Consider the following 16,136-nt stretch of genomic DNA (forward strand, 5'->3'; position numbering starts at 1 on the left):
GATTGTTAGTCAGGCACAGCAAGTTGAATGACCTTTGTGAAAGGTTGCAAGATGCTGAGCAGGAATGATATCCTAAAAGGCAGCAGCTGCATTTTACATTGCTCAGTTGAACAGTAAAATTAAGAATGTGGTGTGGAGCGATATCTAAATTGATAGCAATGTAATTTCATTAGCATCTTATACAGGAGGTCTAAAAGAAAAATAAGCCAAAACTACAATTAATAATTTCTATCAACAAATTTTTGTTAACTGATAAATAATTTATCAAAAAACTTATACCAGAAGGGAAGATACCATTTTGGGGATATATTTATGTGGTTGTGTGCAATTCATTAAAATGAATTACAACCTCTGCTTACATCCTTGCGATCCAACTAGCATTGGCTTACCGTCACAGAAAGAACTCTCTTCTCTCTTACAATTACAAGATCATAAAACAAGAGCAAACAAGGATACTATGCAGTGAGCTGTAACAATGAATTGTATACTTACAATTTTCACCAAGTTAGAGAAGTATAAAACACAATCAATTCCTGTTCTCAATCAAATACAAATTCACTTCAAAATAAAAGAGTAGCTCTTAGTGCACTGAGGGTAATAAAATGAAAGTAGTTTGTAACAACAGGTTTGTGATTTCCCGCTTAACTCTAAAGATTCAATTGAACAAGGCAAGAGTCTCCAAAAATGTAAAAATCAAATTTTAAACAAAGAAATTTTTATTTCCAATCTGAAAAATACAAAATGAAATCTGACTATAAAATTACATTACTGCATTGGTTTACTGTTCCAATGTGAAAACCCTCCTAAAGCGTGTCAGTTCATGAGGACCTCCATCTGCACCAGGCGTGCATTTGTGTCGCCCGCCATCCTGTATGGTATCATCCCAGCAAACGTTATCAAGGCACGTGCCTGGCGTCTGAGTTGCTGGAAACAAATGAAAGGAAATAAAACATTTTTTAAGAGACAAGGTGAACCCGATGCTTTCCAACTGAAACAAGCAGCTGGTATTGGAAGAATTACTTTTGAAGAGAACAACATTATACATACAAATTATTAAAAAGTAAATAGAAGGATGCATCCACAAATGTTAGTTAATCTAATATCATTACTAATATGAAGGACTGAGCAAGCTTGCCTATTCATATCAAAGATGAAAGTCATCATGTACCACATTCATCAACTTGCTACTAGAGGATGATGGAACCCTGAAGAAAAAAACGGACTCTTCTTCCTGTCACTAAAAGTATATTCATAGTTTTGAGAAAAGATTACGAGTACTAAATTTAAAAAACCCTGCCAGGGTCAATATTACTGCCAACATCACCGTTTAAGTCGACAAATCTGGATTCAGACAAAAATGTCATGCATGGAGTGCAAACAGTATTCACTTCTTGCACTTTATGTTTAAAGTTTCTGCAGGACACTGAACAAATTAAGAAGCACATATATGTTGTAAAATGGAAAAACATAAATTCACAGCAAAATAAGAGATTTATTTCCCAGAAGGCCTAAGCTTAATTATATTCCTTTAAACCTTGCCTTAAATTTAAATTTTTATATCTCACCAATAAAATTCCACTATCTTCTCTCTACTTCCATGAAACATTACGTTTAAAAATAAACTATATGAGCCTTATAAATCCTTAAAGTCTGAGATGCTTCTATTACAAAACTCAAGATTTTGAGATACTTAGTTTTCCAGATACAGTAAACCCTTGTTATGACAGACCACAGGGGGGTGGGAGGGAATGGTGTCCTATGTTGCAAATTGTCCTCTATAACCAAGTACGGTATTATCATTGTATGTAGTTTAAAAAAAAGAACTGCAGATGACCGTTAATACACAAAAGGACACAAAGTGCTGGAGTAACTCAACAGGTCAGGCAACATCTCCAGAGAACATAGATAGGTGACATTGGGATCCTTCTTCTGATTGATTCAGTTTGCCGAGTTACTCCAGCACTTTGTGTTGATTCACCTGAAAACTAGATACTGATGCCATTGGTCTGCACCAGCGAGTCCCTCCTTACCAGTTACTGCACGTTACGGTTGACACGGCTGTTGTTGCAGCTCCTCATGTTGCACCCCTGCCGTCAGCTCTTTCCTCAGCCCACTGCGAACGACAAGACGCGTTCTGTCACCGTGGGGCTCCCTCCCCTCTCACCAGCTGTTGCTTCTTCCTGTTGGCTGCTTTGTCCGTGCTCAACGCAACTGCTGCCTCCTCCTCCTCCTCCTCCTTCCTCTCCCGGAGTCACCGACATGTTCCAAGGTGGAGTATGAGGTGGGGAATGAAGCCGAGTGGACAGAGGCCAAGATGGGAGGAGGAGGAGGAGGCCGCAGTGGAATTGTCAAAGCGGCGGCCAACAGCAGCAGCTAGTAAGAGGGGAGGGAGCCCCACAGTAGCCGAGTGCGTCCTGTTGGTGGCGGTAGCCTGAAGAAAGCACTGTCCCCAGGGGCTACATGGTGAGTCGCAATAACAGCCACACCAACCAGACCTATGTGATGGGTGAAGCAGGACTCGCTGGTTCACTCTGCAAGCCAGGGGGTGGTATTGGAAGCCAGGGCTGTAAGTTGCCGGGGAGGCATTGAGAGCCGGGGGATGCGTGGGCAGATCCATCCGCGATAACTGAAATGTGTCATAAAGGGTCTGTTAAAACAAGGGTTTACTGTCTATGTTCATGCAGTTGGCACAGTTCAGTATTTCAAAACAGTTCTCAAATGACAATAGGTTTAGTTAATATAATCTTACTGAGTCTCTGTCCTCCATTGCGCGCTGAGGTCTCACAGGTGTGGCTGGGCCTGTACCCTTCAACCTTTTATACTGGGTAAACAGAATATTCATGGTGGCAAGCAATACTTCAGACAGGTTGTGTCTAATCTGTATAGGAAAGAATTGCTCATTAGTCTTGTCAATAATTAGTGAACAATCTCCACTAACCTTGTACTCCAAGCAAAAGTAAATTATGTAAATGCTGCAGACAACTAACAATTTGTTTTTCATTACAGAGGCAACACTGACCATCACAGACCGTTTTAATGACTATGCTTAATTGTGGCTTGTTGTAACGCCAAATTTTGCTGAATGAGCCCATTGTCAAATCTGGGCCCCCAAGTGCATCAGCAAATCCCTGACTCAGCGTATGTGCCAAGTCTGGGTCAATGGCTGAATGTTGGATGCTTCCTTTGGAACTGCTGGGCACAGCCAGCAAGATGTATCCCTCGTGTTAAAAACAACCTTCAAATTAATTTTAACACAAGCACTGGTGTTAGTTTTTGATTAAAAAACACATTAAGTTGCCTGTCAGTGGAAACAAAAATCTAAATGGGGCAGATGTGAAGCGTTGTTTATTTGTGTCATTGATCGTTTTTCACTTTACCTTTAAAGGGAAGATTGGTGTTTTGACCCAGAAGAGATCTTTAAAATTTGTCTCCTATACTTTTGCACAAGTCGAGTCCAAATTTCATTTGCAGGAGGGCTCTTTGTATTAATTTCAAGTAGCATTCAGGCCAGAAATACACGAGGTTTATTTATTATGCTACCACATAATGACAAGCTAAAATGTTGCATCATTAAAGATTATACACAAAAGCCTTAAACTACACCAAAGTCTTACCTCATCACTGAAATTTTTGAAAGCTGTAACTCTCTCCTCAACACTCTCCTGACTCAGTGGCACAAGTTTCAGTTTTTCCATAATCTAAATGGGAAAATGAAACAGATAAGACAGGGCGTTGTAAGAATCATATATAATATGGTCCTGTATTTTAAGCTGAAAACGTTTGAGGAAGACCCACAGCATCGGATGCTGAAATCAGAAATAATAAGCAAATAGACCTGGCAAGTCAAACAGTGATGTTATGTTCGAGATAGGAATGCAAGCAATTATAAAAATTATTTGTCCCCTCGATTTTGTTCAGTTATTTAATGACTTTTATAGGATCATGACCACTGTACACTGAAAAAGGAAAGAAAGCTGTGGTAAAATAGTGTTCATTTTATGGATTAAAAGAAAAATGCCTATCACAGTGGTATTTGATCAACATTACAATCAAATAAATTGGAACGTTAAGCATTGCAACACGAGCTGCCATCCATGTGTGGAGGAGAAGAGCAAGTTACTGTTGTCTCCTTGCGCTGTTATTGAAACAATTTCCTAACCAATGCTTCCAGTGCTGCAAAAGTAAATAGCATCGAGGCTCATTTCTGAAAGGAACGACAACAAAGGTGAGTAAAATTTACCATCTTTTAATGGAATGAAAGCACAAGCAACTCACGTCAATTGCTCTGTCAATATTGCCAGAGTGATACTCATCGAAGAAGGTAATCAGGTCCAGCAGAAGGTAGAAAGTACTATCCAAGGACTTTGCAGCAGTAATTCCCTGATTACGATACCTATTTAAAAAGAAATAAGACATTGAACAAAAACAATATCTATTACAAGTGACATAGATTTCTTTATTTCATGGATCACAACTGTGCTGTTAAATTCCAAAGCACCTTAACATTTACCGCCACCTCGCCGGCCAAACCTTTCCCTCCCTCTGGCTTTGGCCTCCTTTACAAAACATCCATGCTTTTAGCCACTTCCTTTCATTGAGATCTTCCGGAGATCTAGTTTAAAGACAAGCAGTTGATGGTCTCTTATTTTGGGGGGTTTTCAATCTCTGAAGCACCCTGGGGATCGACACAATTTCTTTAGTAGTTTGTTCCACCGACTGCAGTTTTCTTCCATCCAACTCCAACTGCACTCAATGTGCACATACTCATCGTTGCACCTCTCTCCCACAGCAGGATTGTTTTCTGGACTCTCTGGCCCAACCAGTCCCCTCTACCAATTCATTCAAACACTGAACAACTTCAACTCTTCAACTCTATATTCATATTCTCCAGACCAAAAGAGTAGCTATGGGAATTTGCATGGGCCCAATCTACACCTATCTTTACGCAAGATAAATGAAATTGTCCTACTTGGGCCCTATCCCTCCCTCTAGTCTTTCTCTGAGATATCAACCATTGCAGTGATGTTACTGCCTGCAATCAAATATAACTCCAAAAAAGTTGTCTTTGTTGTCAATTTCCACCCTATTTCCACTTTCACTGGCCCATCTGCCTTCTCTATTCTCTTGCTGCCTGTATTTCAGGGGATAGGTTAGGAATAAACATCCATTACAAGCCCTGTGACTTTTACAGTGACCTTGCAATCACCTCTTCCTTCCCTGATTCCCAAAAATATTTTATTCCACTTTCCCCCCCCCCAAGTCCTCCATATCTGCTCCAGTCACAAGATCTTAATGAACGTCTCATCTGTTTTTCCAGATCTACCAATCTAACTTGTTGCAGCCTTTGTCCTTTAAAAAAAAAAAAACGTTTTCTGTGCTGTGATACAATATTTTGCACCATTTTCCCTTCCGCCATTTTCCCTCATCTCCGACACGTGAATAAGTTGTTCAGTGTTCAAATGAGTTGGCAGAGGGGAACTCTATACAACGAAAAAGCAGAGAGCTCTCTGATCATCCTGCCATGGGAGAGAGGTGTAAAGATGAGTATATTCACATTGAGTGGATCACATAAATCTCTCCAGTGGGGAGAGAGAGAAGGAGAGAGAAGGGGAGAGAAGGGGGAGAGAAGGGGAAGAGAAGGGGAGAGAAGGGGAGAGAAGGTGGAGAGAAGGGGAGAGAAGGGGAAGAGAAGAGGAAGAGAAGGGGAAGAGAAGGGGAAGAGAATGGGGAAGAGATGGGGAAGAGAAGGGGGGGGGAGAAGGAGGAGTGGAGACACCTTTAAGAAGTTTAATAAAGTTTAGCGGGCATTTTACCTACCAGTGAGTCTTCCTAGATCATGAAACTCCAATGAGCAAATCAAAATGGCCGGTCAGTGGAGGAGATGGCCTACGGCTGCCCTCGACTGCCTGTAAGTAAATAGCGACCCCACTCCACTGCACTACGTGTTAAAAAGACCCATGCCGACCAAATTTTACTCGCGTAAAATTTTTAAATATCCTAAAAAATATTCCGCGACCCAGCTGAGGCCGCAAGTAGGTGGGAACCTCCCTCGAGCATGAAGGAAAGTTCCAGCCACCTCATACGACCTCGTGTCAACCATGCTGCGAGTTTGAGTCCAGGGCAAACTCTTCTAAACTCGCAGCTTAGGTCGCCCAAGTGGGACAGGCCCTTAATTAAACTGACAGAACAAATAGCAAAGCATTTGTGAGGTAAAAAATAAATATATTAATGATGCGTGGATACATTTTTTTTAAAGTGTATTTAAAATTAAGGCAGTCCCATTATCTTAACCTTGTGGAAAGATAAAGACAGAATTATTAGCAGCACCAGCAATTCCTACCTCTCAGCAACAGAAAGTGCCATGTTTTTCAGTCGTTCTTTGTTAGACTGGGGCGCACTGATTTGTGGTATCACAGGACTTAATAATTTATTCATCAATTCCATGACCTTATCTGGATTCTGGAAAAAGAACACCAATGAATTGTTACGTGCACTGATTATTTCAATTTCTGCATACAAAACTCGTCAGGCACAAAGTCCTTAAACAATATCAGCACCATTCAGCCGTTGATTCAGCGACCATTTCACTTAAAACTTGCACTTGATCCCCCAAGGCCTGAGGGAACTCCCTCTTGCTAACTGTTTTAGCTCCATTTCAAATTCCCATTCCTGACCTTTCTGTCCTGGACTTCCTACATTGCTATTGGCCATTTCAATAGAATCCTATTCCCTGTAAATTTGAGGCCCCATCTTGTAGCAGGCTTCATAACTTGCAGCAGTCTTCACTCATCCATGTCCACTTGCTTAGTGACCCAGAATTGTTTCTGGTTAATCTGAAGCATTATCTTCAAATTCTTGTTCTATTTTACAAACGCTTCAATAGTCTTGCTCCTCACTATCTCTATTCTTCACCCATTAGCCTTTGGAGATATCTGCTCATACAGTCCAGGGCTCCAGAGAACTCCACAGATGATTGTTCTACTTCTGCTACCCATGCCCAAGGTGTCAAAGCCGTACATTCTGGAGATCACGCCAAAAATCTCTGCCACTCTTTTCTCCTGCATGAGGCTGAAAAATGACCTAATTTGTCATCATTCTCTCCATGTGTTATTAAAATAAAAATCAGTTGAGTTGGGATGCTAATGCTATATTAAATTTGTGAGTCATTCGTTTTGTTATATGATTCCTTAAGGAAACTAGGACGGACACTGCAGAATCCGAATTTACTTTCCAACTTAAAAATGCAATACGTAGAATATTCACGGAGCCAAGAGATTTAAAACTAAATGCACTTATGATTCTGGAACGCACCACATGTTTCATAAAATAAATTCCATTTTTTTACAGTTCAAAATGTATCCAAATAATTTCAATTGTAACATAATCTAAATGTAGTTTGGAACAAAATGGTACCACACATGTACAGGTTGGTATTTAATATTTTCCTGCTTACCTTGGCCAGATCATAAAGCTTCACTGCATCTTCAAACAGGCCCTTATTTTCAGCTATTGACGCCACCTTATTGATTACAGCTCTCGTGTTTCCCCTAAACTTGTCAATTAAGCCAGGCTGGTCAGAAGAAGAGAATTGTTTCAGTCAAGTGAATGGTATTCTATATCTTGCACCACACTCACATAGCCTGTGTTTCACTTACATAGCCTGTGCATCACACTAACATTACAGTGCAACACGAGAGTGCCCTGTAGAATGTGCTTTGCTTTCTCACTCTCTCTAATCTTTGATAAACATGAACACGAGACACTACAAAAGGCTATGACATCAGATAACATTCCAGCTACAGCTTTGAATATATGGGCTGCAGCACTAACTACACGTTTAAACACTTAAAAAAATGTCAACCTTAACCATCTAATAGCACGTAAATATTATTTTCTGTAAAGCTTGAAAGTATTCGCAGTGAGAACATCTTTTAACTAGTACCAACATTACCTATAAACAGCAAGGCTCAAAATGAACCTTTGGATCAATGGACCAATGCAGCAAAGTGCATAAACCTGTGCCATACAGGACAGTGAATTCCCAAAATTGGGTCACTGGTCTGTGTTGAATTTGTTGATCCCAACCATTAAGCTCAAGTTTTCTAAGTATTGCTGCTATTTCCACTACCACAAATATAGCATTTCTCACTATTGCTGCTATTTTTTGTATGGGAGAGCTGGGATATGATTACAGAAAGGCATTCAGGATAACAGAATCATATTTGAGATGATGTTGATGAGAGCGGGGCAACATATAGAAACGTCTACTGTGACCAGACGCGATGCTCATTGATGTTCAATAATCAGGCTCACTCAATAAGCTGAACATGTAAATGAACCCTAAGTTCTGCCTTTAGAGTACCAGTAAAGGGAGAAAATAATCACTTTCATAGAAAAGCAGAATCCCGACAGAAGCCTTGATTTTAGAAGTTGCATTCACATCTGCAAGTTACACAATTGGTTGCAGCAAAAATAATTTACTGGAACATGGACTTATACATCATTAAAAGGCAGCAGGATTCGCACTTTAAATTAAATCGTTTCAAAGGCAGAAAATGTCTAGAGTGAAAGCAAATTCTAGGTCACCTTTCTACTGCCATCTTTCTCCAATCGTCCAAGTAGCATGTCAAACTGGAAATGAAAAGATCAGTTTAAAATTATAAAAATGTTATCTGCCACGTGACATATTTCTGCAGTATGTCTGTTGGTGTAATGCTTACCTCTCGACTTTCAATGACAAGCTCACTGACACATCGCATGAATATGTTTTCCCCTTGATTGTCAGTCTCATTTCTGTAAGGGACAAGTTAATTGTAATAAATCTCAATCTAAATGTGACATCTGACTTGCAGACAATACTGTGCAGATTGGAAAGCCATTTCTAGCTGCTCGCTCCTCATCCTCAGCAGTTTGTCTGAAATGGTTTCATTGAAAATGGAATGCAGCTGGTTGAACTCCATCACCCTGCTTCTGCAACCGAGTGCACATCATTCATTCACATCACTCTGGAGATGCTGCTTCATAATTCAGTCACTAGTCAATTCTTATAAAATATCTCCTTGAACCAGAACAAGTCTGAAATTTGGAAATCTGCATTCAGGAAAAAAATCTGCTGGAAGTGACTGCACTTACAATATTCACAATGTGCAGCATGTCATTTTTCACAAACATCATGTAAAGGCACAGATAATATCTTTTCTGTGATTGTCACCTCACATCAAGGTCGTGAGGCTCGAAAAGCATCATTATCTGCACAGTTGGATGCTTCTAACCCTAAAACAGTCTTTCAAATAATGAAAAGATATTATACACCTAATGAATACATGTAAAATAATGCTTTGAAAGTTGGTTGTTATCAACAACGGTTTGCAATTCCTAAAGCCTTTCTCTTAATTTATTCCTCTGATCACGTACGTACACATGCTTGGATTTCCATTAAGTTCTGAATTCACCTTTATTATTCTGATTTATAATGGCCCATCAGAATAAACGCTTGCTTGCACATGTTGTACCCTTAAAAATTGCGACAAAATTGTAAAATAAAATATTTTGCGATTTGAGCATTCCATAATGTGATACATTACAATATTCAAATACAATATTTTGAAGATTTGGAGGTCCCTGCATGTGAATTGACTCAGATTACAAAAGATATTTAGAATCTTACCGGAGGAAATAAAAGTATTGGAGTGCTTCTCTGGGATCAGTGGGCTCAAATTTTCTGGTGTACAGCATGAGTAGACGGATGAAATTAAGACGTCGTACAGGACGGGGATCAGCGCTGTCTTGATTCACTGTCAGGGGTCATAAAACCAAATTATTAATGCTCAAAAATAACAGCCACACAGAAACAGTCTATACATTATAATTACATTCCCGCTCATAAAAAAAGATAGCATGCCTGCTCAAATATTGTGAAGAGATAATGCAAATCAGTCACAAAACACCATTTACTTCTGGATCTTGGGAAATCTAATTCTTCATAAGTCAATGCAGCAACACTGAGAGATTATATGGGATCACACAGCACATATCTAAGTGAACCAAGGTAATAACAAAAGATTAAGATGATGTCCCAATAACTAGTCACAAATTCATGGTCTGAAACTGGAATCAAAGGCAGGCTTTTCAATACATTACAGTAACAAGGATTGTTTTGTTTTTTAAATCACCTGAGGAATGATAAAATGAGATGACAATCAATCTACCCAATATTAGCACCATGGGGAAATTCTGCCAACTATGTGATTTACTTACATATATTTAAAATCAGAAGTGAACATCTTGAACAAAGTACCAATAATGTTAAGAATATTCAAAAAGACTGGTTAATTATACATAGACTAAAACTAGTTCATTCTTCTTAAGTTAATGTCATTTTCAACCCTAAACTTGATTTTCCAAAGACTGCACATTAAAACCAGACACGCTTCATTTGTCATCATGATATTGTTTCAAATTGAACCACACAGAACCTTAATCTGGAACATTGTACTGCTGCCATATAACTTTATATTGAAGGAATGTTTACACTGAGAATGATGATTCGCAGTATACATTCCCCTGGTCATAAATTGAGAGTACCATGAATTCATTCAATTATTTCTAAAGTCAGCAGTAGAGTTGTGTAAACCAAGCTACTTCGTATTAATTCTTAAGTTAGGATGAGACAAACAAGCATGAGTTCCTCAAAGTGAATCTAAAATCTGTTAAGTACGTCATATACAAATATCAACATCAAGTGTAGAGAATGTGTTTGCTTGTGACTGCTCCTAAATGCTCCCAATGTTGGGGGAGTCTAGGACCAGAGAATTGTGAATCTGTGGAATTCTCTGCCTCAGAAGGCAGTGCAGTTCAATTCTCTGGATGCTTCCAAGAGAGAGTTAGATAGAGCTCTTAAAGATAGCGGAGTCAGGGGATATGGTGAGAAGGCAGGAACGGGGTGCTGAATGTGGATGATCAGCCATGATCAATGAATGGCGATGCTGGCTCAAAGGGCCGAATGGCCTACTCCTGCACCTATTGTCTATTGTCAAATAAATAAATGAATTTAATGACCAGGCTCACAAAGCACAAGCTGAGGTAAAGTCCTGCATTCATCTCAGACCCCGTCCATCATTGAATTATGCTATATTAGACAGACTTCATGAAGAAAACTTTTAATTCTTGGGGTACTATGATGTAAAAGTAACAACAACAAAAGTCCACAATCCAAAATGTTCTGGCATGCCCTATCCTCGCTCTATTATTATAATAATACTGGACCATCCCCAAACTGGTAAGGACTCTTGGTAGTATCACTCCATGACTCTACGACTGCAGAACCTAAAGATAAAGTTCGTAAAGAAACTGCATGTTATGCCAAAAAAAAGCAGCCGTGTCATCCTACAACTAACAAGTGCGATTAACATTCTATAGTTTTACCACATCCTTTAGGAAATGCTAGTGGATAATCCAACAGCTAATAACAATAGGAGGCTCCACGAGCATCCATATCCAGAGTATTGAAAGTATATCCTCAGCAACTATGACCCACTATGAATTTGTGTTCGGACAAACTTTGATTTTGCAGTATTATTGTCTGGTTACCAGGTATAATTTATTATTAATTTATTGTATATTTATTTGGGTTTTATTTGTGTTAACCAGTCTAAAAAACTGCAGCAGGTAGAAATGTCATTGTTCCGTTACCAGTGCATATAACAATTAAACACTAATCACCTAATGATTAGTAAATCTAGAACATGGTTCTCAAAAGGAAGGCAGGAACTGTGTCAATAATGATATTCGAAAGACTATGCGTAAAAGGGAGAGAATGAAACTAGTTAGGAAGCTGTTTCTTAATATCCTATTGAAAATAAATTTACGAACACCATTAATCGCAGAAGGAATGAAGTCACTGCCAGCATAGGAGTACGTTGAAATCTCAAACACGGTGTTGAACAACCAAATGAGGAAAGAAGATAGAAAAGCAACTTAGAACCTCATTTCAAACCAGCTGAAAGGAACTCAGTAAATCATTTCTAGTTATATACTTACACAGTTGTGCACTTTGTGCAGATGATTCCAGAAGCAGTTTTAGCTCATAAAGAACCAATGCCACGTGCATGGCGTGACAACGCAGTCGGTCCATGCGGAAGAGGAAAGCAATGGCTGCTTCAAATTGGGCGGTAAGGAAAAGCACTTGGAAGTATAGGTAAGGATGTTGATTGGCTGCAAAGTGTGACTCACCTGAGGAGAGAGAAAAATAAGATACATGGTAATAATGAAGAACTTGATTAATTGTGACCCATTCTTTATGGGTCATCAATTTACAAAACATTCAACACAAAGTGGTACAGAAGTTGAAGGATGACAATCAAAAAGCAAGAACAACTGTTGATTTTGGAACTGAAATAAACAAAGAAAATGTTAGGAATCTAGATCAAAGTGTATTTATGGACACTCAAATAGACCCAATCCGTGCATATCTTTTTGTTTTGGGCTATGTAGAACAGTCTTTACTTCACTTCAGCGCATTCCCCCAACTCTTTTTCCAGTAAATTGATGATTGCATTGGAGCTGCCTCCTTCATTCATGCAGAACTCAACTTTCATTCATTTTGCTGCCTGCTTTACCCTGCTTTCACCTTCACTTGCCAAACTCAGATTTCTTCTTTTCCTATTCTGGATCTCTCTGTCTCCCTCTCAGGAGATAGACTCGCTACTAACATCCCTTGCAAGCACACTGACTTCCACACAATCTTGGCCGCTATTTATCCCACCCTGACTCCTTCAAGAACCCTATTCCACCCTCCCAGATACTCCTTTTCTGTCATTATTTCTCTTGGAAAGTCTTTGATTAGGCTTTCTGTACAGGTGCCTCCGAAATGTACTGTGCCTTTCTAAACCATGGCTTCCCATCTCACTTAGAAGGACTTCTGGGGTCCCTGGATGGGTGTGAGGGAGATGTAATGACATGTGTCATATGTCCTAGAGTTGCAGGGGAAAGTACCTGGGGAGGGGGCGGAATGGGATGAGTGAACCAACGAGTTGCAGAGGGAGCAGTCTCTGCGGAAGGCGGAAAGCGGGTGGAGATGGGAAGATGCGACTGGTGGTGGGGTCGCATGGAAGGTGGCAGAAATGTCGAAGAATTATGTGTTGGGTGCAGAGTTTGGTAGGGTGAAAGGCAAGGACTATAGGAACTCTATTTTTGTTCTGACTGGGGGAAAGGGGTGCAGAGGCTGGTAGGGTAAAAGGCAAGGACCCGGGGAACCCTAACCTTGTTCTATCTGGTGTAACAAGAGATTTGCTTTATTTTATTATGGCAATCTACCAAAGGGCCTCCAAATGAACGCAATGTATTCTTGTATTCTTGTATTCAAATTTTATTGTCGTTGCCTCACTTTGAGACAACGAAATGAATTTCCCGTACAGCAGTATCGTTAAAAAAAATCACAAGAAAAATAATAAAAATAAATAATAAATAAATAATAAAACATATTAAAAAATAAAATTGAAGTTGAATTAAAAATTTAACAAAAGCACAAACACAAAAAGTCCACAACACAACATAACATAAATGGCACCCAGGTGAGGACGGCACCATAGTCCAGCCAGCCTCCCCTCCGTGTCCATCCGTAGTCGGGGCCTTCCGAGCACCCGCAGTCGCCGCCCCGGGTGGCCCGATGTTCAGGCCCTCACGCCGGGCTGGTGGAACGCCGACGCCGAACCCCGACGGTGAGCATCCTCCTCCTCAGCGGCCCGGACCTCCTGATCAGCCGCCTCCCGCTGCCGGAGTCCGCAGCTCCCGAGTCCGCAGGTCGAGCCGGGCAGAGTCGCAGGACCCCGCGTTGTAGTCAGCGCCGCCCGCGTGGGGAGCTCTGCAAACCGCAGCTCCAGGATGTCGGCAGCAGGTCCAGCACTCGGGGCTCCAGACGGCGACCCCCGGTAAGGCATCACCAGCCCCGCGATGTTTCAGCGCTGTCCTGCCGCTGCTGGAGCTCCGGTCGATCCCGGCAGGAAAGGCCGCGCCAATCCAGGTAGTTAGGCCGCTGTGGGGGGGGGGGGGGGGGGGGGAGGAGGACGCGGTAAAGTCGGCACCAGGACGGCGGGGTATCCCCTAACCTTGCCCTCTTCCCCACATAAAGACACCAAAACAAGAGATTTGCTTTACTTTTTATTAACAAAATAAACAAAAAAACTAAAAGATACCGGGCCTCCAAGTGAACGCCACCGGAAGTACAGGTACTCTTGAGTGTACTAACAGCATTGATGTAGGGAGGAATCTTGGGGTCCAAGTCCGTAGGTCCGTGAAAGTGGCAACATGTGTGTATAGAATTGTAAAGGCATCTGGTAAGCAAACCTTCATCAGTCGGGGCATTGAGTATAAAGTTATGTTGAAGTTTTGTATAGGACTGCAGACCACATTTGAGATATTATCTGCAGTTATCTTTGGCCTGTTATAGGAATAATGTGGAGGTTATGATCAGGATGCAGAATAGGTTTACCAGAATGTTGCAGGGATTAGAGGGTATTAACTTCAAAGAGAGATTGGACAAACTTGGATTGTTTTCGTTTGAGTTTTAAGCTGGAGATAGAAGTATATAAAATTGTGGGAAATGGCACAGATAAAGTAGACAGTCAGAACTGTTTTCCCAGTGTGGAAATGTCAAAGACTGGAAGGCATAGCTCTCAAGTGAGAGGGGCAATGTTTAAAGGAAATGGAGTTAAAGGCAAGTTGATCCTTGCATAGAATGGTAGGTGCCTGGAGCTCACTGTCAGGAGTGGTAGTGAAGACAAACGTGATAGTGGCATTTAAGAGGCTTTTGAGTAGGCTCATGGAAATGCTAGGAATTGGGGGATGGAGATCACATGCAGATCAACTTGGCATTGTGTTTAATTGGGACGTTTTGGGCCAAAGGGCCTGTTCCTGTGCTGTACTATTACATAAACCAGAGCACTAAAAAATGAAACGGATTAAATACACAAATTATGGCTGTGACATACTGGCAAAATGACAGGCCTGTCACAAAACTTACCATACTCCTCCAACAGTTGGCTCTGCAATTGAGGAAGGGTTTGCTTGTCCTGAGGTGAGCTGTTGCCGTCATCATCAAAACACACTTGGTTCAGCTGAAGACAGAACAATGACACATTTAGAAGACCATACATTGTTGCAGTAGAAAATGCTCCTGATTAAGCTATCGGCAAAAGCCAGGATGATCCAGTATAGACCAGTATTGGCTTGTAGTGATATATTTTGTGTAACAACAATCGACTGAATGGAGTGAAAATACAGTGGAGCTCAGTTAAAAGGTGTTTTTGTGTATTTTCTAATAGAATTGCGATGGTTAACATTTCAGTGTGTTTATTCTTCTTAAATTGCTATTTCATTCTTATTGTTCATTCTTGAAGTCTGTGTTAAATGCCTTATGTTAAATTACCTAGTTTCTGATCACAGGATTATGACTGCCCAGGTTCACAGAGTTGTCAGATCCACGTACGCAGCACAAAAACTGTTTATCTTTGGTCTCTACAAAAGCAACCTTTACTTCTGTATGCCGGATATAGCTTAAAGGCACCAAGTGTATTTTAACACATTGTAATATCCGTTGCGTTCAAAATTCATCTTTTACTGAAGAACTGTCTCGACCCGAAACGTCGCCTATTCCTTCTCTCCATAGATGCTGCCTCATCCGCTGAGTTTCTCCAGCATTTTTTGTCTCCAGCATCTGCAGTTCTTTCTTAAACTTGTATTTTAACTTTCCCTTTAGAGGAGGGATCAGTAATTCTTGCCTTTCCTACCATTCAACAAGTGTGTTTAAAACATTTTTTTTTTAAACTCTGTAAAGATAAACCGGCAGCCCAGAGCTGGTAGTTTTCATAATAAACAATTACTTGCTTGGCCTTTTGAATCGATAATTGATGTAACCCTATTGTATGTTGTCGTATGGAGCAATACATTAATTTAACTTGTCACTGGCAAATTCAAAGAAAAAGCAATTTGCCACAATGCGGACGTACAAAAATTAGCATTTGAATTTCGATCAACTAGTACTTCAAGCAAGCTATTATAAAAATGGCAATGGCATATATCCAAAGATTTTTAACTGTCAATTAGCCATGGATCCTGTTTAAAGACCTTGACAGAGAATT

The 16,136-nt window shown here is 40.4% G+C and overlaps 1 protein-coding gene across 1 annotated transcript in view; it reads right to left on the minus strand.

Moving 5' to 3' along the window:
• Positions 1–698: 698 nt before the first annotated feature.
• The window catches only part of nup93 (nucleoporin 93), a 96,326-nt gene continuing 80,888 nt past the window's right edge, over positions 699–16,136 (minus strand). The window contains exons 12-22 of the mRNA XM_055648562.1: positions 15,020–15,113; positions 12,040–12,231; positions 9,668–9,794; positions 8,721–8,793; positions 8,587–8,631; positions 7,454–7,570; positions 6,341–6,459; positions 4,276–4,393; positions 3,615–3,698; positions 2,750–2,878; positions 699–924 (exon numbers count right to left, since the gene is read on the minus strand). Of these exons, the coding sequence (XP_055504537.1) occupies positions 814–924; positions 2,750–2,878; positions 3,615–3,698; positions 4,276–4,393; positions 6,341–6,459; positions 7,454–7,570; positions 8,587–8,631; positions 8,721–8,793; positions 9,668–9,794; positions 12,040–12,231; positions 15,020–15,113 (1,209 nt within the window). The 3' untranslated portion in view covers positions 699–813. The remainder of the gene's footprint in view (positions 925–2,749; positions 2,879–3,614; positions 3,699–4,275; positions 4,394–6,340; positions 6,460–7,453; positions 7,571–8,586; positions 8,632–8,720; positions 8,794–9,667; positions 9,795–12,039; positions 12,232–15,019; positions 15,114–16,136) is intronic.

Source organism: Leucoraja erinacea, chromosome 17 (assembly GCF_028641065.1).
Source record: "Leucoraja erinacea ecotype New England chromosome 17, Leri_hhj_1, whole genome shotgun sequence".
Classification (NCBI taxonomy): domain Eukaryota; kingdom Metazoa; phylum Chordata; class Chondrichthyes; order Rajiformes; family Rajidae; genus Leucoraja; species Leucoraja erinaceus.